Source organism: Scyliorhinus torazame, chromosome 28, assembly GCF_047496885.1.
Source record: "Scyliorhinus torazame isolate Kashiwa2021f chromosome 28, sScyTor2.1, whole genome shotgun sequence".
Classification (NCBI taxonomy): Eukaryota; Metazoa; Chordata; class Chondrichthyes; order Carcharhiniformes; family Scyliorhinidae; genus Scyliorhinus; species Scyliorhinus torazame.
Window position 1 is genome coordinate 29395146 of NC_092734.1, and position 22953 is coordinate 29418098.

The window sequence follows — 22953 nt, forward strand, 5'->3', positions numbered from 1 at the left end:
TCCCAACTCCCAAACCAAATTTTGTTACAAATAACATCCACACATATAATATACACCGTTTACACTAAATCCTTGCTTTCCCCCCCCCCTCCCCCTCCCCATCCCCATCCCGATATAATTGCATGCAAAACCCTTCCTCCGACCCCCTTGGGGCAAACATGATGGGCGCAATTCTCCCATCGGGAGACTGAGTCCTGACGCCAGAGTGAAAACCGGAATGTTTCACTCCGGCTTCGGAGGCCGTTCCCAGCCCCCTATTCTCCTGCCCCCGGGGGGCTAGGAGCGGCATCACGTCATTTACACGTGCCAGGCCTTGGCGCCGCGTAAATCACGTCACCCGTGCATGCGCGGTTGCCGTCCTCCCCGCAAGATGTTGGATGGATCTTGGGCGGCGGAGGAGAGAGGGCGGCCTGCCGATCAGTGGGCACCGATCGAGGGCCCCCCCCCAGCATTCCCGTGCTGTTCCTGCCGCCAGTGACTAGGTGTGGACGGCGCTGGCAGGAACCCGTAGTGTTGGGCAGGCCGCTCGGCCCATCCGGGCCGGAGAATCGCCGTTACAAGTGACGATTCTCCCAGCGGCCAGCCGTGATTCTCGCCGGTTTGGTGGGGGGGGGGGGGGTTGGAGAATCACGTGCCGGGGTGGGACTCGCTCGGCGCCCTGGCGATTCTCCACCCGACGGGGGGGGGTAGAATTCTGCCTGATCTCCTCGAAGCTCAAATGCTTGTACATCTACCCCATCCCCACAGCCAGTCCAGCAGTGTCCTTCGCTGCTTGTCGACTTGTTGATGGGTTTTTTCCCCACCCCCATTGCAACACTTTGTTTTGTTTTGTAGCCTTGTATTTTTTCAGTCACTTGGCCATAGCAGATTAGAGGGCACCGCCTTTTTGCTGACAAATGCATTAAGAAGTATTTGGAAATGAATTGGAAACCACTTGTCCCACCATAAGGCCAGTGTAATGGAGCACTAATGGCATTGATGCCAGGTATGTCTGGCACCCCAGAATCTTATTGTACAGGAATGTAGGTGGTGCTTTAATGGTAAAGCAGAGGCACTTTGCTAGTGATTACTGCCAGCAGTCAAGCAAGGGAGTTATGTCTGTCTCTGGTTACATTTTGAATTAAAATCCATAATTTTTTTTGTCTCTACTTAGGGTAACCGAGATGAAGGGGAAGTTGATCCATCTCGAGCAGAAGATGATGCAAAGGTGCAATGCATAAGTATTACTGCTCTTCTCCATTCCTGTTGCAACCTTCTTTCCATCGATACCGCTTCTCCGGAGTGCTCTTGTCTCTCTAAATGAGGACCAGGAGGGCCTTTTCTCTCCAGCCAAGTTAAGTGCTTGTATTGGTGATGAGTCGGTCTGCTCGGGGACCGTCCAACATGAACCCCCCCCCATCACCTTTACCTGCAGGGGTTCAAGGACATTACATGCAGACCGCTGTCTGTGATGGACTTGGTGTTTTCCCCACATGTTCCATGAGGGTCCGGTTGTACAGCACACAGTCCAAGGAGTTCTGTGACTAGTGGCCAGATCCATCCTTTGCAACACTATGGGCAGTTAGAACCTCTGCATGTAGTGACACTTGGTGTTTTCATACAGGGAATCTAAACATTGTATGATGCAGCTGTATGCAAAGGTGGCTGGATGTTGCCCTCACTAACCGCATGCCATTGGAGACCAGCTATAATGGCAAGTGGGCCAAACCTTGTGGCCATCACTACCTCCCTAATGGGAGATGGCCACATCCCCCACCCCAGTGTTGTTCTGTTCAACCCTATTTGAAACCGGATGCCTGCAGTATCTGATTCAGCTTGTTATTTGTGTGCAACCTTGGGTGACCATTCCTCAATGACCACAGGAACACCGAGATCCAAGTATAAATGTACGAATTGTTTTCCTAGTTATCTAACCTCAAAATCTCATAGTTTGAAAACCACACTTCATGGCATGGGGAAGCTCTCACCTGGAGATGCTGCCTGCGACCGTGTCCCCCCCCGCTCACGCCTGGAGATGCTGCCTGTGACAGTGCCCACTAGGGGGATATGCCCTTGTTATCTTCCTAATTTGGGCACCGGTTGGGAGGGGGAGATTTGGCAATCTCCAGTATACACACAGATTAGCGTTAAGAAAGCAGGGAGCAAACGTCCAAAAATGTGCAGGTTAGGTGGATTGGACATGCTAAAATTGCCCTTCGTGTCCAAAAAAGGTTAGGAGAGGTTATTGGGTTACAGGATAGGGTGGCAGTGAGGACTTGAGTGGGTCGGTGCAGACTCGATGGGCCGAATATCCTCCTTCTGCTTCTGCCTATGTTCAAATGTTGGTGGGACTGAATTAATCTTACAATTCATATGTGAGCACCCATTTTCTGATCAATTGGGTGGCAGTGTGACCGATGTGGCTTTGGTGAGTGGAATGGCATCTAGGAGATATGCACACGCCATGTCCTAGTGTATTGTTGGACTAGTAATCCAGTCAGGACTTGGGTTCAAATCCCACTATCAGCAGAGTGCCATGCTGAAACAATCATTTTAGAAACCGGGGAAATCGCCAATCTAGTCTGGCCTACATGCTTCGGAATCCACTTCATGAGCAATAAATCACGGCCCAGTCAGCAAAACTGAATGTATTGCAATCTCTGAACTGTTTATCTCCATTTGTGAGGTAAGTCCGCATTGACTGTTTAGTATGGATAACATTTTTTCCTTTGTATCTTAAAGGCTCTTTATGAAGCTGGTGAAAATGCCTGGGGCACAGATGAAGAGAGATTCATTGCTATTCTCTGCTCAAGGAGTGTCCCTCATTTGTTGGCAGGTAATGACTATCGTCTTTATTAGTGTCACAACTAGACTTGCATTAACACTGCAGTGAAGTGACTGTGAAACATTCCTAGTCGCCACATTCCGGCGCCTGTTCGGTGCACTGAGGGAGAATTACGAATGTACAATTCGTCTAATGAGCACAAATTTTGTGACTTGTGGGAGGAAACCGGAGAGCCCCCAGGAAACCCCCACAGACACGGGGAGAACGTGCAGACTCCACACAGACAGTGACCCAACCTGGGACCCCCACAGCAACAGTGTTAACCACTGTGCTACCGTGCCACCCAATATTGAATCTAATCTTTCGATGAAATTCCACAATTTGGGATCAATAATCTAGAAAGTGAGCAGCAAAGGAATTGCATAATAGACAATTGAAAGACTAGTAATTGTTGTTTTGACATTTCCTGCCTGATTGGAAAATGTAATTAACAATCGCAGCTGGTAATTTAGTGAGAACAACATTATTAGCTTTCAATTTTAATCATCTAATTCACTTCAAATTATTAATTTGGATGCAATGCACATTAGGCTTACAAAACAAATTGATGTTTGCAATAAAAATGCTAATCTAGTTTTGAGAAGTATTTCACTTTTTTTTTTTTTTTCTGTGCATGGCAGTATTTGATGAGTACCAGAAGATCAATGACATTGACCTTGAAGACAGCATTGGGAGTGAATGCTCTGGCAACCTACAGTGTGTGATGTCGGCCATTGGTAAGGCAGCAGGAAGCTATTGTTACTTTCCAGGTCTGCCATATGAATGGTTAGGTGTCTTGACCATTGATTGCTTTCTCGGGTCGGAGGAGAGTTGAAACTAGGGGCTCCCTTCCACTGGCATTACCTCTGGGTCCAGTATGTTCTGCCCAATATTTATTACGACTTGTCGTTAAAGTTTTCAGGAAGGATTCGCCCTGTTTCTTTCCCCCCCCCCCCCCCCCCCCCCAATAAAACTCCCCATTTCAAACCGTCGTGGAACGTTTTCGCCCCCATTCCAACTTCCCTCCATGTCTCCCCTTGCATTCTGCCCCTCTCTATCTCTGAATCAACTTCTTTCAGGGTGGGATTTTCCAGGCCCTATCCCTGTGTTTTGCCAAGGCTGCTCACTGTTACTGTGGGTGGGGGGGGGGGGCTTAGCCCATCCTGTTTCTGGAACCTGGTGCATTGGGGTCACTTTTGGCAATGCCAGCAGGATCAGATTCCAAGGGCACGATTTAACTAAACGGGAACAAAAGTCCAATGCGAGCACGTTTAGCCACTGGTTTCCTGCCGCTCTCAGCACTGAGAAACACGGGGCTATAAAACCCGACTTGCTCGGGGGGGCCTCAACGGGGAACACACAGTCGAGTCCGCACAGACCCATCTTGTACAGTATAGTGAGAGATCGGGACACCATTTTTAAATGCCGTCCTGATCTCCGAGGCCCCTGAATCATAGAATCACAGTGCAGAAGGAGGCCATTTGGCCCATCGCATCTACATTGGCCCTAAGCTCACTCCTCCACCCTATCCCAGTGACCCCACCTAATCTTTGAACACGAGGGCAATTTATCATGGCCAATCCACCTAAACATGCTCCATCTTTGGACTGTGGGAGGAAACTGGAGCACCCGGAGGAAACCCACGCAAACTCCACACAGACCGTCGCCCAAGGCCGGAATTGAACCCAGGCCCGTGGAGAAGTGAGGCAGCTGTGCTGCCCATGACGCAGGGCTGGGTAAAGGTGCCACTCTGCACAGGGCACTGATCTGGGGGCCTCTCTGATCTCTTGGGAGACCCCCCCCCCCCCACACTGTTCCGTATGGTCCCCGGGATAGATCCTGGTGCCTCTGGGAACTGCACATGACTGGCTGTCTCGCCCTAAAATGCAGATGGACCAAAAGGTGATCCCGCTCACAAATGGACGGTATTTATATTGCCACGTCTCGTGAGATTGCGTTAGATCCAGAGAACGGGGAACTTCTAACAGCCGCTCTGCACCGCAGCGTGTTGTTTCTTGGGCACAGCATGGCTATTAAATCGTGCCCCATGTGTCTAAATCTACCATGCCTCCCTTCTGCCTGGCAAAGAAATGTACTGAATGATTTAGTTAAACATTTTTTAAGTTATCTAAATTATGCAGGTGGGGAAAGCTCCACATACTTTTGATCTTTCTCTTTAATATGTATGATGGCTCAGATATCATTGGAGTTAAAATTGCTGCTGATGGCGCGTGCCTTCAGTGAGAGGACTATTGAAGGAGGCAGTGATCCAACCTGTTAATTATTGGATCTAATTTTGCAGAAATAGTACATTTTATCCCAAACCTGCTTGAATAACATTGGAAACCATGTAAGCAAATTCACACGGGCTGAATTCTGTTCGGTATATATCATGTTTGCCAAATTAAAATAGTAATGAAGAAATATTTCATCCTAATTTTTTCCTCAGTCAAATGTGTGAAGAATAAACCAGCCTATTTTGCAGAGAAGCTTTACAACGCAATGAAGGTAAGTTGTTTTCATTCCAACAATGGCGTGTCCACTGTAAATTTTTATGCTTTTATTTATTAACCATTTAACCACCATTACTCCTCTGGGTACACCCACCTCCAAATTGAGTGACAGATGATCGTGCCAAACTACCTGACATGATCTCTGGACATCTATCCAAATGGGTCAGTCCTTCATTGGTTCCTGGTCTGGCAACACCTGAGCTTTTTAAATTCTCCTCATCCTTTTCAAATCCATATCTAGTGATCTCTTCACCCCTTCAATTTCCATTTGTATATCCTGTAGTGATACCTGTGCATGTACACAAGGGGTTAATGTGTAATTAGTAGTACTATATGACCACAAAGAGGGCCGGACCAACAGGGGTATAAAAGACAGCCACATTGTCTCTCTCGCTTTCTCTTGGGTACATGGTGATCAAAGTAACAGCAGACTAGACATTTGTTGATTTAAGCTTTAGCCTGCCTGTCCTGAGATCTCGTGATGGTGCATTGTTGGCTCTGAGGCACCTTGGGACATTTGCCACTTTGGAAGGTGCAGTATAATTGCTAATTATGAGCACGGTGCAGGTGGGCAACACGGTAGCACAGTGGTTAGCACTGTTGCTTCACCGCTTCTGGGTCCCAGGTTCGATTCCTGGCTTCGGTCACTGTGGAGTCTGCACGTTCTCCCCACGTCTGCATGGGTTTCCTCTCGCAAGTCCAAGATGTGTAGGTTAGGTGGATTGGCCATGCTAAAATTGCCCTTTAGTGCCCACAAAGGTTAGGTGGGATTATTGGGTTATAGGGTGAAGGTGTGGACAAGCAGGGTGCTCTTTCTGAGTGCTGGTGCAGACTCGATGGGCTGAATGGCCTCCTTCTGCACTAAATTCTATGAAGCCAAGATCAGATCCAAATATTTCTTCCTTTAGCCCTTTTTTATTTTGTGCTTTGATCTAGCATTTTGAGGCCCACTTGTCTGAGGGGAGGGGGGCGGTGGGGCAGGAATGGTCCCCAAGTGGGCAGGATACCTGGGAGTGCGAGCATTGCATGGTGGCACAATGGTTAGCATTGCTACATCGGCACCTGGCTTTGATTCCAGCCTAGGGTGAAAGCTGTGTGGAGTATGCATACCTGACTTACATGGGTTTGTTCCAGGTGCTCCAGTTTCCCCTCTCCGATGCGCAGGTTTGGTGTGGTGATGGGGAGGGATTGTGCTTGGGTCGGGAGCTTTTTCAGAGAGATGGTGCAGACTCGATGGACCAAATGGCCTCCTGCGCTGTGGAGATCTTGTGGACCGGAAGGCAGCCAGTCTTGATGCCTGGGCCTTGCTACTTGAGTCTTTCCTGGACTGCTACCAACCTGGTGGGTGTAGTAACCGCCAAGGGAAAGGTTCTTGGCACTGTGGTGCGGAGGTGTGATGGGGGAAGCTGGTGCAGAAAGCAATTGAGTTGCACAAATTGGTGGGAGGCATGACACATGGTTAAGCAACTCCGACCTGGTGAGAAGCAGGTACCGAATGCGGAGATCTGTATCCTTAAATTTTACAAATAATAGCCTTTGGGTAATTGTCCAAGACCGAGTCTTGGCTTATAGTCCTGCCCCACTCCTTACGATGCCCCATCTGGTTGTGACTTCTTTTTATTCAGGGCGCTGGGACAGATGATCACACTCTGATGAGAGTGATGGTGTCGCGATCTGAAGTTGACATGGTACAGATCAAAGCTATTTACAAAGAAAAGTATGAAGAGACTCTTCATTCTTCAATTGAGGTGTGTAATAGATTTTCCTTGATTCTCTGCTTCAACCGAAGGCTTGTTTGTGTTTTATTTACAATTTTTATTTTTTTTAAACCTTGTAAAATGGGAGAGGGAAGGTGTAGGATTTGATCCATAATCCTTCCCCCTCCGCCCTCCCATTTTACAAACTTCAATTGAGGAAACAATTGGATGTTTGTGTGCTTGCTATGGAGGAGCGGCATGCTAGCAGTAGTTAGCGCTGTTGCTCCACAGCGCCAGGGTCCCAGGTTCGATTCCCGGCTTGCATCACTGCCTGTGCGGAGTCTGCACGTTCTCCCTGTGTCTGTGGGTTTCCTCCCACAAATCCAGAAAGACTTGCTCGTTGGGGAAGTTGGACATTCTGACTTTTCCTTCTGTGTACCTGAACAGGCACCAGAGTGTGGCGACTAGGGGATTTTCACAGTACCTTCATTGCAGTGTTAACGTAAGCCTATTCAGGGGCTGTTTAGCACAGGGCTAAATCGCTGGCTTTGAAAGCAGACCAAGGCAGGCCAGCAGCATGGTTCGATTCCCGTAACAGCCTCCCTAAACAGGTGCTGGAATATGGCGACTAGGGGCACAGTAACTTCATTTGAAGCCTACTTGTGACGAGCGATTTTCTTTTCATTTGTGACACTAACTTATTATACTGATTCCCAAGTAGGGTTTCAAATCCCCTGGCAGAATTCAATGTGAGAAGAACACTTTGGGGGGGGTGGGGGGAGAAATGTATGCATATACACAAAGTCACCGACACTATGTCCATTGTTTATTTACAGGGAGATACGGGTGGAGATTTTAAAGACACTCTCGTGAAGCTCTGTGCTGGGGACGATTGATTTTTCTCTCTGGACCACTGGAAGCAAAATGTTTTGAATATCATCAGTTTTCTGTACTAATGTCTTCCTACACAGCTTTAAAATGATCTAGCTGACAATCTTTCTTTAATTATATAACTACAATCTTGACGATAAATGGACAATTCCAATATAATGAGGATACAATTGTTTATGTTTACGGTTTTTAAATGCCACAACAGTTCATTGGGTAATGTCTCCATTCACATTTTTAAAAAAAAGTTGTGTAATTCATTGCCTGGGATAACTGAATGAAGAAGGATAGACCTACTTTGCGATGAAAAGTGTAAAGAAATCAACTTGTGGTGTAGTGCCTCCAATGTCCCACGGATTTATTTGGCTTTAGCCATGATGTAACCTACTATCGCTAATTAAGCATTTGCACATTCACCATCTATAATCCTATATCCTAAATATAAATGAGCTTCTGTTGGAATATCCCATCTTATTTGCGATCACGTGCAAAACTTTATTTGACCCCCTTTGCCTCCTTAATCCCAGTCTTGGGCTTCAACTAGCCTTGATTTAACATCCGAGTACTTCTCTGGAGTCAGTTGGGGGGGGGGGGGGGATGATTCCAGTATTGATTTGTCCCTTCTCCCAAACAGTACATGAAACAAGCTTTTTTTTTTATTGGCAATGTCTAAGAACCTCCGATTTTAAAGCTGTCCACTGCTTTCTCCAACTTGCAGGTGAGGTTTCACTTTGTCAATCTTACTCCTTGGAATTCCATGAAGTAACTGGTCTCATGGGTTTCCTGCCCATCAAACTGATTTAATTCCTTCCCTTATGCATATCAAGAGAAAACCAGTAATATAAATAACATCCAATTTGAAATATTTATTGTACAGTATCCACTATTTCAATGTCAACAGAGTCCTCCGAGCAAAGGTAGGCAGGCAAGTGCAGAATGCTGTGATGGACAAATTGGCACTCGTGGTTGTGAAGTTGATCGATGGGAGATGCAATCTTGTGGATATTAATGCACCAAGTGCTTGTGGATCACTCGCTGCCCACTTTGGTGGTAGAAGCTAACCAGTTGTTGCTGTCTTGTATCCATATGATTTGTTTCATTAGGTCCAAGTATATACTAACTCTTCCCTAATGGTGCTCCCAGAGGGGAAAAATAAAAGATTCACCTGGAATTATTGCTCATGTTCTCTATTTTGTATGAATTTTACTGTTCAACTTTCTTCCTCTTTCCAAGTACTTTTGTTTCCTTGTCCATACACTCAACTGGGGAAGCCACGTGCAATGCAGCAGGGGTCAAGACAGTACTGGAACTGTGGGGCAGTCTCTGAACACCACCATTTTGGATTTGTTTGCGGGGGGGGGGGGGGGGGGGGGGGCGGTGCAGCTAACCGCTGCAACCTTTGCCAATATTTCATATCCTATTCCCCTTTCTGAGATTGCCAGAATTACCGTAATGTAATCTAGCCCACTGTAAATTGGGGGGCCATGTTACACATGCATTTTTCTAGTGCACTGTGTGAGAATCCCCCTCCAGGGAATCTGTATAATAATCTTTATTGTTGTCACAAGTAGGCTTATTAACGTTGAGGTTACTGAAAATCCCCTAGTCGCCACATTGCGGCGCCTGTTCGGGTACACCGAGGGAGAATTCAGAATGTCCAAATCACCTAAAAAGCACATTTTTCGGGACTTGTAGGTGGAAACCGGAGCACCGGAGGAAACCCACGCAGACATGGGGAGAACGTGCAGATTCCACGCAGACCATGACCCAAGCTGGGAAGCAACCGTGTTGACCACTGTGCTACCGTGCCATCAATAATGCATAATCTTTTGTTTTGTTTTGGGGGCTGGTGTAAGCCTGAGATTTAACCCAAGGGCACTTACAATGCTCTCCTCAGCCCAAGTGGGAAATCCGAAACCGGGGAAGGTTGGTGAACAAAGCCAACATAATTGGGTAAGAATTAGTAACCAGAATTTGATTACAAACAGTAGAAAGATTAATGGTGATCATTCTGATCTATTTCAGATTCAAGCAGCCACTATTTTCTTTTTGATTTGGGAGGTTACACTTCAGTTAGGGCATTGACAAGACCCGATGTACAGTATTGATCTCATTGAGGAAAGATGTAAACAGGGATGGGCAGGTTCTCTTGAAAGGAAAGGTTGGTGAAGGTTAGCTTTGTATCTGCCAGAGGCAACTTGATCGCCTTTATGGGCATTGACAGGTTGAATGTTAGAGAGGGATGTTTCCCCTTGTTACCTGTCCTTTAAGGAATCTCCCACTTTAAAATGGGAGGTGAGGTGAATTTTAAGGTTGTGTTCAGAATTTGCTCTCTTCCTCCAAGGCAGTGGAAGTAAAATATTTTTAAGGCAGAAATAGATAGATTCTTTTGATTTAGCAAAAGTGTGGGGGGGGGGGTGGAAAGTTATTGGGAGTAGGCCGGGATGTAGGGTTGAGGTTGAAGCAGCAAGATCGAGGGATAATTCATGTGTAAAGTAAAAGGTGATGTGTGCATGGGAGCCCAGGTTTGGCCCATGGGAGACGGTAGATGGCACTCTATATGGATGGCTAAGGTGTCCTAAAAGTTGGGCTTTGATATTCTGATCATTGAACTTCAAAATGGCTAGAATGTATAGGTCTGAGGGAAGAAGAATACTTGGTTTAGCTTCTGAACTTTCTTGAATTTTAACAAAGCTTCTCCTAATTAAAATTCCATTTTATTAGCCCTGGGTGGTGAGCTGCGAAGTGAGTAGCCTCTTGCTTGCTAAATCATTTACGCCAGCCGCAGTCAACTGGTATTGGTGACTAATGCGACTGCAGGGTACATGAATGCTTTAAAATGTGGATATTTCTGTCACCTAGTAATTTAAAAAGCTAATTGTCAATGGACCGTGAGTAGCAGGCAGTTTGATATTGCTCTATACCAGTTGGTTAGATCAGCAGTAAAGCCAGAGTCAAGATTATACGCTTGAGGTTAATTTGGTAATTTTGAAGATGTCGGATGGGGCTTTTGGTAGTCCATCAAGTAGTTCTGGGTCTATGATAATATTCCAAGTGACTTTGCAAGATTGATCTACCCTTCCTGAGGAATTGAGGACCCTCCTACACTTGGTGAGGATAATTATTTGACGTGTGCTTAAGTGATTACTGAGCTGGTATCAATCTTGGCTTCTCTGATGCTCCCAGTTAAGTGACTCTTTGCTCTCCCTTAAAAGTCGCTCGCTCGCGTGCGCTCTCTCGCTTGCGCTCTCTCTCTCTCTCTCTCTCTCTCTCTCTCGCGCGCCAGATCTTTCTGGCCACTTTTGAAGCTGCAAAGGTCTTTCAGAAAATAGAAATGATAGTGTCTGTCAAGGCAGTGATTCTGAAAGTGATAGTTCATTTGCAGGTTCATTCCGGAGAGGCAGTAATAGGCAAAAGGACATGCCGGGTGCAGACCACAGGCATTCCAGAAGGTTATATACTTGAAATGTTACAATGATAGAATTGTTACGGTACAGAAGGAGGCTATTGGGCCCATCGTGTCATTGTGCTATTCCCCCTGACTTTTCCATGTCCCCCTGTACATTGTTTCTATTCAAATGATCACCGAATATCCTCTTGAATGTCTCGCTTGAACGTGCCTCCACCACACTTCAAGGTCCCGCATTCCAGACCCGAGCCACTTGTGTGAGGTCACATTTGCTTCTTTCGCAAATCACTTTAAATCTGTGCCCCCTTGTTCTCGATCACTTTACAAGCGGGAACAGTTTCTCCCCGTCTACTCTGTCCAGCCCCTTCGTAGTTTTGAACATCTGTCAAATCTCCTCTCAGCCTTCTCTCCAAGGAGAACAGTCCCAACCTCTCCAATAATCTTAATTGTCACAAGTAGGCTTACATTAACACTGCAATGAAGTTACTGTGAAAAGCCCCTAGTCGCCACATTCCAGTGCCTGTTCGGTTACACAGGGAGAATTCGGAATGTCCAAATGACCCAACAGCACATCTTTTGAGACTTGTGGGAGGAAACCGGAGGACACTGGGAGAGGGTGCAGACTCTGCAGACAGTGACCCAAGCCAGAATCAAACTAGGGACCCTGGAGCTGTGAAGCAACAGTGCTAACCACTGTGCTACCCAATCTATCCTCACAACTGAATTCCCATCCTTGCAACCATTCTTGTGAACCTCTTCTGTACTCTCTCCCAACGCGATCACATCCTTCCTGTAGTGTGACGCCCTGTCTTGTACAAAATACTCCAGCAGTGTCTTGTAACAGCACAAATAACTGTCTCATGAAAGGTCAGTTTAAGGATTCGAGCTGTGAAAGTTCAGCAAAAGGCATATCTGAAGACTTGTGGAGGTGAGCGTTGTTTTAACTATTGTGGCATGGAATGGGTGAGTTTATTGGTAAACATGGGGCAGGATTTCCATCCAAAAACTTCCACCTGAGATCAATGGACCTTTACATGGTCCCGCGTCCGTGGCGATCCTGCGGCGGGCGCGGCTGAAGAATCCAGCCAATGGTAACTTTTTATCTCGAGTGGTGGATTTTTTTTGATCCATCTTTTATTTTGCTTCAGGTGGGGAATTAATTAATCCTTCAGGAATTTATATTTTTCGGTGCCAGGCACGCGTTGATCATGGAGTACCTTTTCTTTATTTATAAAAAAAAAAAAAAAAAAAAATGTTTCTAAAGACATTGTTTTTAAACACAAAGTTAGAGGGGAAGAGGAGGAAGCAGTCAGTGCAGGGATCCCCTGTGGTCATTCCCCTCCGCTTTGGATACTGTTGGGGGGGGGGGGGGGGGGAGAGATTACCTAGCAGGGGTAGGCTGCAGTGACCGGGTCTCTGGCACGAGGTCCGGCTCTGGGGCTCAGAAGGGAAGGGGGGGGATTAGGAGAGCACTAGTTATAGGGGACTCAATAGTTAGAGGTACAGATGGGCGGTTCTGTGGGCATGGGCGAGACTCTTGGATGGTTTGTTGCCTCCCGGGTGCCAGGGTCCATGACGTCTCGGATCGTGTCTTCAGAATCCTTAAGGGAGAGGGGGAGCAGTCCGAAGTCGTGGTGCACGTTGGTACCAACGACGTAGGTAGGAAAAGGGGTGTGGATGTAACAAACTAGTTTTGGGAGTTGGGCTGGAAGTTAAAAGCCAGGACAGACAGTTGTCGTCTCTGGTTTGTTGCCGGTGCCACGTGATAGCGAGGCTAGGAATAGGGAGAGAGTGCAGCTGAACACGTGGCTGCAGGAGTGGTGTAGGAGGGAGGGCTTCAGGTATTTGGATAATTGGAGCGCATTCTGGGGAAGGTGGGACCTGTACAAGCAGGACGGGTTGCATCTGAACCAGAGGGGCACCAATATCCTGGGAGGGAGGTTTTCTAGTACTCTTCGGGAGGGTTTAAACTAATTTGGCAGGGGAATGGGAACCGGATTTGTAGTCCAGCAACTAAGGCAACTAAGGCAGTCGATGTTCAGGATGCCAAAGCCTGCAGTGGGGAAGGAAGCACTGACAAAGGAGAGTACTTGCAGGCACGGAGATGGGTTGAAGTGTGTATACTTCAACGCAAGAAGCATCAGGAATAAGGTGGGTGAACTTCAGGCATGGATCGGTACTTGGAACTACGATGTGGTGGCCATCACGGAAACTTGGATAGAAGAGGGGCAGAAATGGTTGTTCGAGGTTCCTGGTTATAGATGTTTCAATAAGATAAGGGGGGGGGATTGTTCATTAGAGATGGTATAACGGCTGCAGAAAGGTAGTTCGAGGAGGATCTGCCTACTGAGGTAGTATGGGTTGAAGTCAGAAATAACAAAGGAGCAGTCACCTTGTTAGGAGTTTTCTATAGGCCCCCCAATAGTAGCAGAGATGTGGAGGAACAGATTGGGAAACAGATTTTGGAAAGGTGCAGAAGTCACAGGGTAGTCGTCATGGGTGACTTCAACTTCCCAAATATTGAGTGGGAGTGGATACTCTTTAGATCAAATAGTTTGGATGGGGTGGTGTTTGTGCAGTGTGTCCAGGAAGCTTTTCTAACACAGTATGTAGATTGTCCGACCAGAGGAGGGGCAATATTGGATTTAGTACTTGGTAATGAACCAGGGCAAGTGATAGGTTTGCAAGTGGGGGAGCATTTTGGAGATAGTGACCACAATTCTGTGACTTTCACTTTAGTAATGGAGAGGGATAGATGCGTGCAACAGGGCCAGGTTTACAATTGGGGGAAGGGTAAATATGATGCCGTCAGACAGAACTGAAGTGCATAAGTTGGGAACATAGGCTGTCAGGGAAGGACACAATTGAAATGTGGAACTTGTTCAAAGAACAGATACTACGTGTCCTTGATATGCATGTCCCTGTCGGGCAGGGAAGAGATGGTCGTGTGAGGGAACCATGGTTGACAAGAGAGGTTGAATGTCTTGTTAAGAGGAAAAAGGAGACTTGTGTAAGGCTGAGGAAACGAGGTTCAGACAGGGTGCTGGAGGGATATAAGATAGCCAGGAGGGAACTGAAGAAAGGGATTAGGAGATCTAAGAGGGGGCATGAAAAATCTTTGGTGGGTAGGATCAACAAAAACCCCCAAGGCCTTTTACACATGTGAGAAATATGAGAATGACTAGACAGAGGGTAGGTCCGATCAAGGACAGTAGTGGGAGATTGTGTATTGAGTCTGAAGAGATAGGAGAGGTCTTGAACGAGTACTTTTCTTCAGTATTTACGAATGAGTGGGGCCATATTGTTGGAGAGGACAGTGTGAAACAGACTGGTAAGCTCGGAGATACTTGTTCGGAAGGAAGATGTGTTGGGCATTTTGAGAAACTTGAGGATAGGCAAGTCCCCTGGGCCTGACGGGATATATCCAAGGATTCTATGGGAAGCAAGAGATGAAATTGCAGAGCCGTTGGCAATGATTTTTTTCGTCCTCTCTGTCAATGGGGGTGGTACCAGGGGATTGGAGAGTGATGAATGTCGTGCCCCTGTTCAAAAAAGGGACTAGGGATAACCCTGGGAATTACAGGCCAGTTAGTCTTACTTCGGTGGTAGGCAAAGTAATGGAAAGGGTACTGAAGGATAGGATTTCTGAGCATCTGGAAAGACACTGCCTGATTAGGGATAGTCAGCACGGATTTGTGAGGAGTAGGTCTTGCCTCAAGTCTTATTGAATGCTTTGAGGATGTGACCAAGCACGTGAATGAAGGTGAAGCAGTGGATGTAGCGTACATGGATTTTAGTGAGGCATTTGATAAGGTTCCCCATAGTAAGCTTATGCAGAAAGTAGGAGGCATGGGATAGTGGGAAATTTGGCCAGTTGGATAACGAACTAGCTAACCGATAGAAGTCAAGAGTGGATGGTAAATATTCAGCCTGGAGCCCAGTTACCAGTGGTGTACCACAGGGATCAGTTTTGGGTCCTCTGCTGTTTGTGATTTTCATTAATGACTTGGATGAAAGAATTGAAGGGTGGGTCAGTAAATTTGCAGACGATACGAAGATTGGTGGAGTTGTGGATAGTGAGGAGGGCTGTTGTCAGCTGCAAAGAGACATAGATAGGATGCAGAGCTGGGCTGAGAAGTGGCAGATGGAGTTTAACCCTGAAAAGTGTGAGGTTGTCCATTTTGGAAGGACAAATATGAATGCGGAATATAGGGTTAACGGTAGAGTTCTTGGCAATGTGGAGGAGCAGAGAGATCTTGGGGTCTATGTTCATCGATCTTAAAGTTGCCACTCGAGTGGATAGAGCTGTGCCTATAGTGTGCTAGCGTTCATTAGCAGAGGGATTAAATTTAAGAGCCGTGAGGTGATGATGCAGCTGTACAAAACCTTGGTGAGGCCACATTTGGAGTACTGTGTGCAGTTCTGGTCGCCTCATTTTAGGAAGGTCGTGGAAGCTTTGGGAAAGGTGCCAAGGAGATTTACCAGGACATTGCCTGGAAGGGAGAGTAGGTCTTACAAGGAAAGATTGAGGGTGCTAGGCCTTTTCTCATTAGAACGGAGGATGAGGGAGACTTGATAGAGGTTTATAAGATGATCAGGGGAATAGATAGACAGTCCGAGACTTTTTTCCCCGGGTGGAACAAACCATTACAAGGGGACATAAATTGAAAGTGAATGGTGGAAGAATGGGGCAGCACGGTAGCATTGTGGATACCACAATTGCTTCACAGCTCCAGAGTCCCAGGTTCGATTCAGGCTTGGGTCACTGTCTGTGCGGAGTCTGCACGTCCTCCCCGTGTGTGCGTGGGTTTCCTCCGGGTGCTCCGGTTTCCTCCCACAGTCCAAAGATGTGCAGGTTAGGTGGATTGGCCATGATAAATTGCCCTTAGTGTTGGGTGGGGTTACTGGGTTATGGGGATAGGGTGGAGGTGTTGACCTTTGGTAGGGTGCTCTTTCCAAGAACCGGTGCAGACTCGATGGGCCGAATGGCCTCCTTCACTGTAAATTCTATGATATAGGGGGATGTTAGAAGTAGGTTCTGTGGTGATATGCATCACTGTAAATATACAAGGGGTTAATGTAGATACTAGGACACTGTAAATACACAAAGGGTTAATGCAAATACACTAAGACTAGATAAACACTAGAGGGAGCACCAGAGACATCATGACATGGAAATGAAATGAAAATCGCTTATTGTCACAAGTAGGCTTCAAATGAAGTTACTGTGAAAAGCCCCGAGTCACCACATTCCGGCACATGTTCGGGGAGGCTGTTACAGGAATCACACTATGCTGCTGGTCTGCTTTCAAAGCCAGTGATTTAGCCCTGTGCTAAACGGCCCCAGTATACATACAGATATTCAACCAATAGGCCATTAAGATAGGACACGGCCAATGGGCAGTCAAGACACACACACAGGTGAAACTGCCACAAGGGGGCTACTCATATATTTTCAGTGGAGACACTTAGTGAGTACAGACAGGGTTGATTGAAACACATCACACCCGCCACGTGGATTGTAGCAGACTGGTTCGTCAGTCTGAGTAGCTACAGCAGGATTAACAGGAGAGTCAAATCCAAGTAGGAGAATTGTTAACAGTTTAATAAATGTGTTGAAGCTATCTCCAAGTCTGAACCTTCCTTTGTCAGAGTGCACATCAAGGAAGCAGCTTATGCTACATCAAGAGCATAACACAACAGGTTCTTTACCCAGAGAGTAGTGGGGGCATGGAATGCACTGCCTGTGGAAGTAGTTGAGTCGGAAACATTAGGGACCTTCAAGCAGCTATTGGATAGGTACATGGATTACGGTAGAATGATGGGGTGTAGATTAATTTGTTCTTAATCTAGGACAAAGGTTCGGCACAACATCGTGGGCCGAAGGGCCTGTTCTGTGCTGTATTTTCTATGTATGTTCTAAAGGAGACATTTTGACTTCCAGATGGTAAGCTGGTAGCAGCAAAGGGAAGGTCCCGCTCAAATTGCCACTAATTTGCACTCTCCTCATTTTTCAATTCATTCAAGGCAGTGACACATCACTGGAGATTTGTAATTGCCTTCGAGTGGCTTGCTCCATTGTAGAGCTGACCACATTGCTGTGGATCTGGAAGGATGTAGGCCAGATCGGCAGAGGATGGCCGATTCCCTCCCTCAAAGAACGTGAGCGAACCAGATGACTTTTTAACGACACAGTCATTACTGGCAGCTAGCTTTTTATCCCAGACTTTTGAAAATTTAAATAAATCAATTACCCCGGCTGCTGACATAGGATTTGAACTCTTGTCACCAGAGCTTTCCTCAGGCCTCTGGAATATGGATCAAGTAATATAATCGCTAAGCTCTGTACCCTGACCTGTTGGAGTCATGCAATAACTGTTACTCAAGTCGTTACACAGTGTTGGGGCCTTTCCTGTTGATTCCCTTATTCCTTGTTTCTTTAACATTGTCAATATCATTTTTGGTCCATGGATCTTTTTCTCTCTTGTTTATAAATTTAAAATAGCCAATTAAGTGTTTTTCCAATTAAGGGGCAATTTGGCGTGTCCAATGCACCTACCCTGCACATCTTTGGGGCTTTTCACAGCAACTTCATTGAAGTGTACTTGTGACAATAAGCAATTATTGTTATTATCTTTGGGTTGTGGGGGTGAGATACATGCAGACAGGTCCATGGATCTTTAATGAAGGCATACCTTTAAGTCAAGCAGGGGAAGCGTGGAACTCAAAAGTTGCAAAAATGTTGCTGTGAAGATTTAGATATTGAACCGAAGAACTCAGACTTTATGGCACCCAAGAGATGAGAGGGATTTGGTTCGATTGGTTTCTGGTGGCCAATGATTTGGCCAAGGGCAGTATCCTGCCCGGCAACAGACAGCAATTGGTTTTCAGAGAACCAAGCCGAAAGCAACTGGCCGCTAAGAGGAGAGAGAGGCTGTGTGTTGCTCTCTCGCTCTCCCTCCACTTTGAAACATTTCCTGCTGCTGTTCCTGAGCCTGCAGAGAAGTCTCGAGACGCTGATGAATCAACAGTGAAAACCATTACAGACTGAAAGCAAAGATATCCAACTGGAGGCCTAGACTGAAGAAAGATCCAACTGGAAGATGTCCTCCTGAAACAAAGACTCTTATCCTTATTTTTACCCCTCCCCTTTCCCCTGTTTGTATGTCTTGTGTGCATGTAGAGGGTGGGGCGAGTTAAAGGGGGGTTAGAAATTAGATAACAGTTAACCAGTTGTATTCGTTACCCATTTAATTATAGTTATTGTTATTAATAAAAGTTAATTTACAAACCTGGTGACTATTTATTGGGCAGACAAAGACGAAAGGCTTCCATTTTTAAAAACTAAAAGTTAAATTTCAACTGTGTTGCGACTCCGGGCCCCACGGAGCTGCAATTGACCGCGCGCTATCCCAGGGGGTTGAATGTTTTATATAGTTAAACCACAATGTATGACATTGTATGTTTCTCATACATGCCCGTCAATGGTGTATAAATAACGATGATGGTTCATGTCAAATTTTGCCAAGGTACTTAAGCAGTTGGGAACTGCATAACTCATTTGCTCTTTTGTTGTGGGTTGCTTATCAAATGGTATTTCCACAAGGATAAGAAATTTATTCATTTGATTATTCATTCTCTTTCTGCCTAATGTCTTGCTGGGCTCAGTTCTAAATCTAAATTGTTAGATGCAAAATGTGCCCCTTGGTGAAACTACTCCTCCGATTGCTCCCAAACCTCTGTTATTAAAACGGAAATTGCTCTTTCATTTTCATGTACTTTAATTCCAAATTAACATAGAATACAGCCATAGAGGGCGGCATGGTGGTGCAGTGCTTAGCACTGCTGCCTCACGGCGCTGAGGTCCCAGGTTCGATCCTGGCCCCAGGTCACTGTCCGTGCGGAGTTTGCACATTCTCCCCGTGTCTGCGTGAGAATAGGGACAGTGTGACTCTGAGGCAGAGCAGACAGGGAGAAGTTGCTGAACACAACGGGTCTGGTGGCCTGAAGTGCATATGTTTTAATGCAAGAAGTATTACGGGTAAGGCAGATGAACCTAGAGCTTGGATTAGTACTTGGAACTATGATGTTGTTGCCATTACAGAGACCTGGTTGAGGGAAGGGCAGGATTGGCAGCTAAACGTTTCAGGATTTAGATGTTTCAGGTGAGATAGAGGGGGATGTAAAAGGGGTGGCGGAGTTGCGCTACTGGTTAGGGAGAATATCACAGCTGTACTACGGGAGGACACCTCAGAGGGCAGTGAGGATATATGGGCAGAGATCAGGAATAAGAAGGGTGCAGTCACAATGTTGGGGGTTTACTACAGGCCTCCCAACAGCCAGCGGGAGATAGAGGAGCAGATAGGTAGACAGATTTTGGAAAAGAATAAAAACAACAGGGTTGTGGTGATGGGAGACTTCAACTTGCCCAATATTGACTGGGACTCACTTAGTGCCAGGGGCTTAGACGGGGCAGAGTTTGTAAGGAACATCCAGGAGGGCTTCTTAAAACAATATGTAGACAGACCAACTAGGGAAGGGGCGGTACTGGACCTGGTATTGGGGAATGAGCCCGGCCAGGTGGTAGAAGTTTCAGTAGGGGAGCGTTTTGGGAACAGTGACCACAATTCAGTAAGTTTTAAAGGGCTGGTGGACAAGGATAAGAGTGGTCCTAGGGTGAATGTGCTAAATTGGGGGAAGGCTAATTATAACAATATTAGGCGGGAACTGAAGAACCTAGATTGGGGGCGGATGTATGAGGGCAAATCAACATCTGACATGTGGGAGGCTTTCAAGTGTCAGTTGAAAGGAATTCAGGACCGGCATGTTCCTGTGAGGAAGAAGGATAAATACGGCAATTTTTGGGAACCTTGGATAACGAGAGATATTGTAGGCCTCGTCAAAAAAAAAAAGGAGGCATTTGTCAGGGCTAAAAGGCTGGGAACAGACGAAGCCTGTGTGGAATATAAGGAAAGTAGGAAGGAACTTAAGCAAGGAGTCAGGAGGGCTAGAAGGGGTCACAAAAAGTCATTGGCAAATAGGGTTAAGGAAAATCCCAAGGTTTTTTACACGTACATAAAAAGCAAGAGGGTAGCCAGGGAAAGGGTTGGTCCACTGAAGGATAGGCAAGGGAATCTATGTGTGGAGCCAGAGGAAATGGGCGAGGTACTAAATGAATACTTTGCAATCAGTATTCACCAAAGAGAAGGAATTGGTAGATGTTGAGTCTGGAGAAGGGTGTGTAGATAGCCTGGGTCACATTGAGATCCAAAAAGACGAGGTGTTGGGCGTCTTAAAAAATATCAGGGTAGATACGTCCCCAGGGCCTGATGGGATCTACCCCAGAATACTGAAGGAGGCTGGAGAGGAAATTGCTGAGGCCTTGACAGAAATCTTTGGATCCTCACTGTCTTCAGGTGATGTCCCGGAGGACTGGAGAATAGCCAATGTTGTTCCTCTGTTTAAGAAGGGTAGCATGGATAATCCAGGGAACTACAGGCCGGTGAGCCTTACTTCAGTGGTAGGGAAATTACTGGAGAGAATTCTTCGAGACAGGATCTACTCCCATTTGTAGGCAAATGGACGTATTAGTGAGAGGCAGCATGGTTTTGTGAAGGGGAGGTCGTGTCTCACTAACTTGATAGAGTTTTTCGAGGAGGTCACAAAGATGATTGATGCAGGTAGGGCAGTAGATGTTGTCTATATGGACTTCAGTAAGGCCTTTGACAAGGTCCTTCATGGTAGACAAGTACAAAAGGTGAAGTCACACGGGATCAGGGGTGAGCTGGCAAGGTGCATACAGAACTGGCTAGGTCATAGAAGGCAGAGAGTAGCAATGGAAGCATGCTTTTCTAATTGGAGGGCTGTGACCAGTGGTGTTCCGCAGGGATCAGTGCTGGGACCTTTGCTGTTTGTAGTATATATAAATGATTTGGAGGAAAATGTAACTGGTCTGATTAGTAAGTTTGCAGACGACACAAAGGTTCGTGGAATTGCGGATAGCGATGAGGACTGTCAGAGGATACAGCAGGATTTAGATTGTTTGGAGACTTGGGCGGAGAGATGGCAGATGGAGTTTAATCCGGACAAATGTGAGGTAATGCATTTTGGAAGGTCTAATGCAGGTAGGGAATATAGTGAATGGTAGAATCCTCAAGAGTATTGAAAGTCAGAGACATCTAGGAGTACAGGTCCACAGGTCACTGAAAGGGGCAACACAGGTGGAGAAGGTAGTCAAGAAGGCATATGGCATGCTTGCCTTCATTGGCCGGGGCATTGAGTATAAGAATTGGCAAGTCATGTTGCAGCTGTATAGAACCGTAATTAGGCCACACTTGGAGTATAGTGTTCAATTCTGGTCGCCACACTACCAGAAGGATGTGGAGGCTTTAGAGAGGGTGCAGAAGAGATTTACCAGAATGTTGCCTGGTATGGCGAGCATTAGCTATGAGGAGCGGTTGAATAAACTCGGTTTGTTCTCACTGCAACGACTGAGGTTGAGGGGCGACCTGATAGAGGTCTACAAAATTATGAGGGGCATAGACAGAGTGGATAGTCAGAGGCTTTTCCCCAGGGTAGAGGGACCAATTACTAGGGGGCATAGGTTTAAGGTGAGAGGGGCAAGGTTTAGAGTAGATGTACGAGGCAAGTTTTTTACGCAGAGAGTAGTGGGTGCCTGGAACTCGCTACCAGAGGAGGTGGTGGAAGCAGGGACGATAGTGACATTTAAGGGGCATCTTGACAAATACATGAATAGGATGGGAATAGAGGGATACGGACCCAGGAAGTGTAGAAGATTGTAGTTTAGTCGGGCAGCATGGTCGGCACGGGTTTGGAGGGCCGAAGGGCCTGTTCCTGTGCTGTACATTTCTTTGTTCTTTGTTCAGACATGCTGTCTGTAAGCATTCTAACCAAGGTTTAAATAATATTTTAAAAATAAATTTAGAGTACCCAATAATTTTTTCTAATTAAGGGGCAATTTAGTGTGACCAATCCACCTAACCTGCACATCTTTGGGTTGTGGGGGTGAAACCCACGCAGACACGGGGAGAACGTGCAAACTCCACACGGACAGTGACCCGGGGCCGGGATTCGAACCCGGATCCTCAGCGCCATAGGCAGCAATGCTAACCACTGCACCACCGTGCTGCCCTAGGTTTTAATAATATTACTGCAAAAATATAAACTGTAAAGTTTGACAATTTCTTATATTCATCACATATTCGACAGTGCAGAAAGCTCTCAGTGTTGCACTGGAGTGTGGCAGCCTTGATATCTGTGCTTAAACCCTGCATTGAGGCTCGAACCCAAATCTTTCTGACTGACAAGTCAACGTGCTCCTGCTTGAAACACCACAGCCACACAGTTACATTCCATTAAGTTGCTTGACTGCACTGGCTATTGGAAGATTATGGAGGAGTCTCAGCATCTTGATTACAACAAAAACAAAATCATCTTCTGAAAACCCTTGTGTGGCTGGACACTGTATGCCTGTATCTGGAAAAGTGACTACGCTCGAATAAGAGCATTTGGCACAAAAGGACTCAGATGGATATTAGGGTGCCATAAATGGCCAAGTGGACAAATGAGTGGGTGCTGGAGGAAACTGGTGTTAAGAGGAACTTGTTTGATGCAGTGATAGCG

General features: G+C 46.3%; 1 protein-coding gene across 1 annotated transcript in view; it reads left to right on the plus strand.

Annotated features, from left to right (window-relative positions):
* Positions 1-9072, plus strand: part of LOC140403635 (annexin A5-like) — a 29696-nt gene extending 20624 nt beyond the window's left edge. The window contains exons 8-13 of the mRNA XM_072491779.1: positions 1154-1207; positions 2722-2815; positions 3445-3540; positions 5253-5311; positions 6942-7064; positions 7850-9072. Coding sequence (XP_072347880.1) covers positions 1154-1207; positions 2722-2815; positions 3445-3540; positions 5253-5311; positions 6942-7064; positions 7850-7909 — 486 coding nt within the window. The 3' untranslated portion in view covers positions 7910-9072. The remainder of the gene's footprint in view (positions 1-1153; positions 1208-2721; positions 2816-3444; positions 3541-5252; positions 5312-6941; positions 7065-7849) is intronic.
* Positions 9073-22953: the final 13881 nt, after the last annotated feature.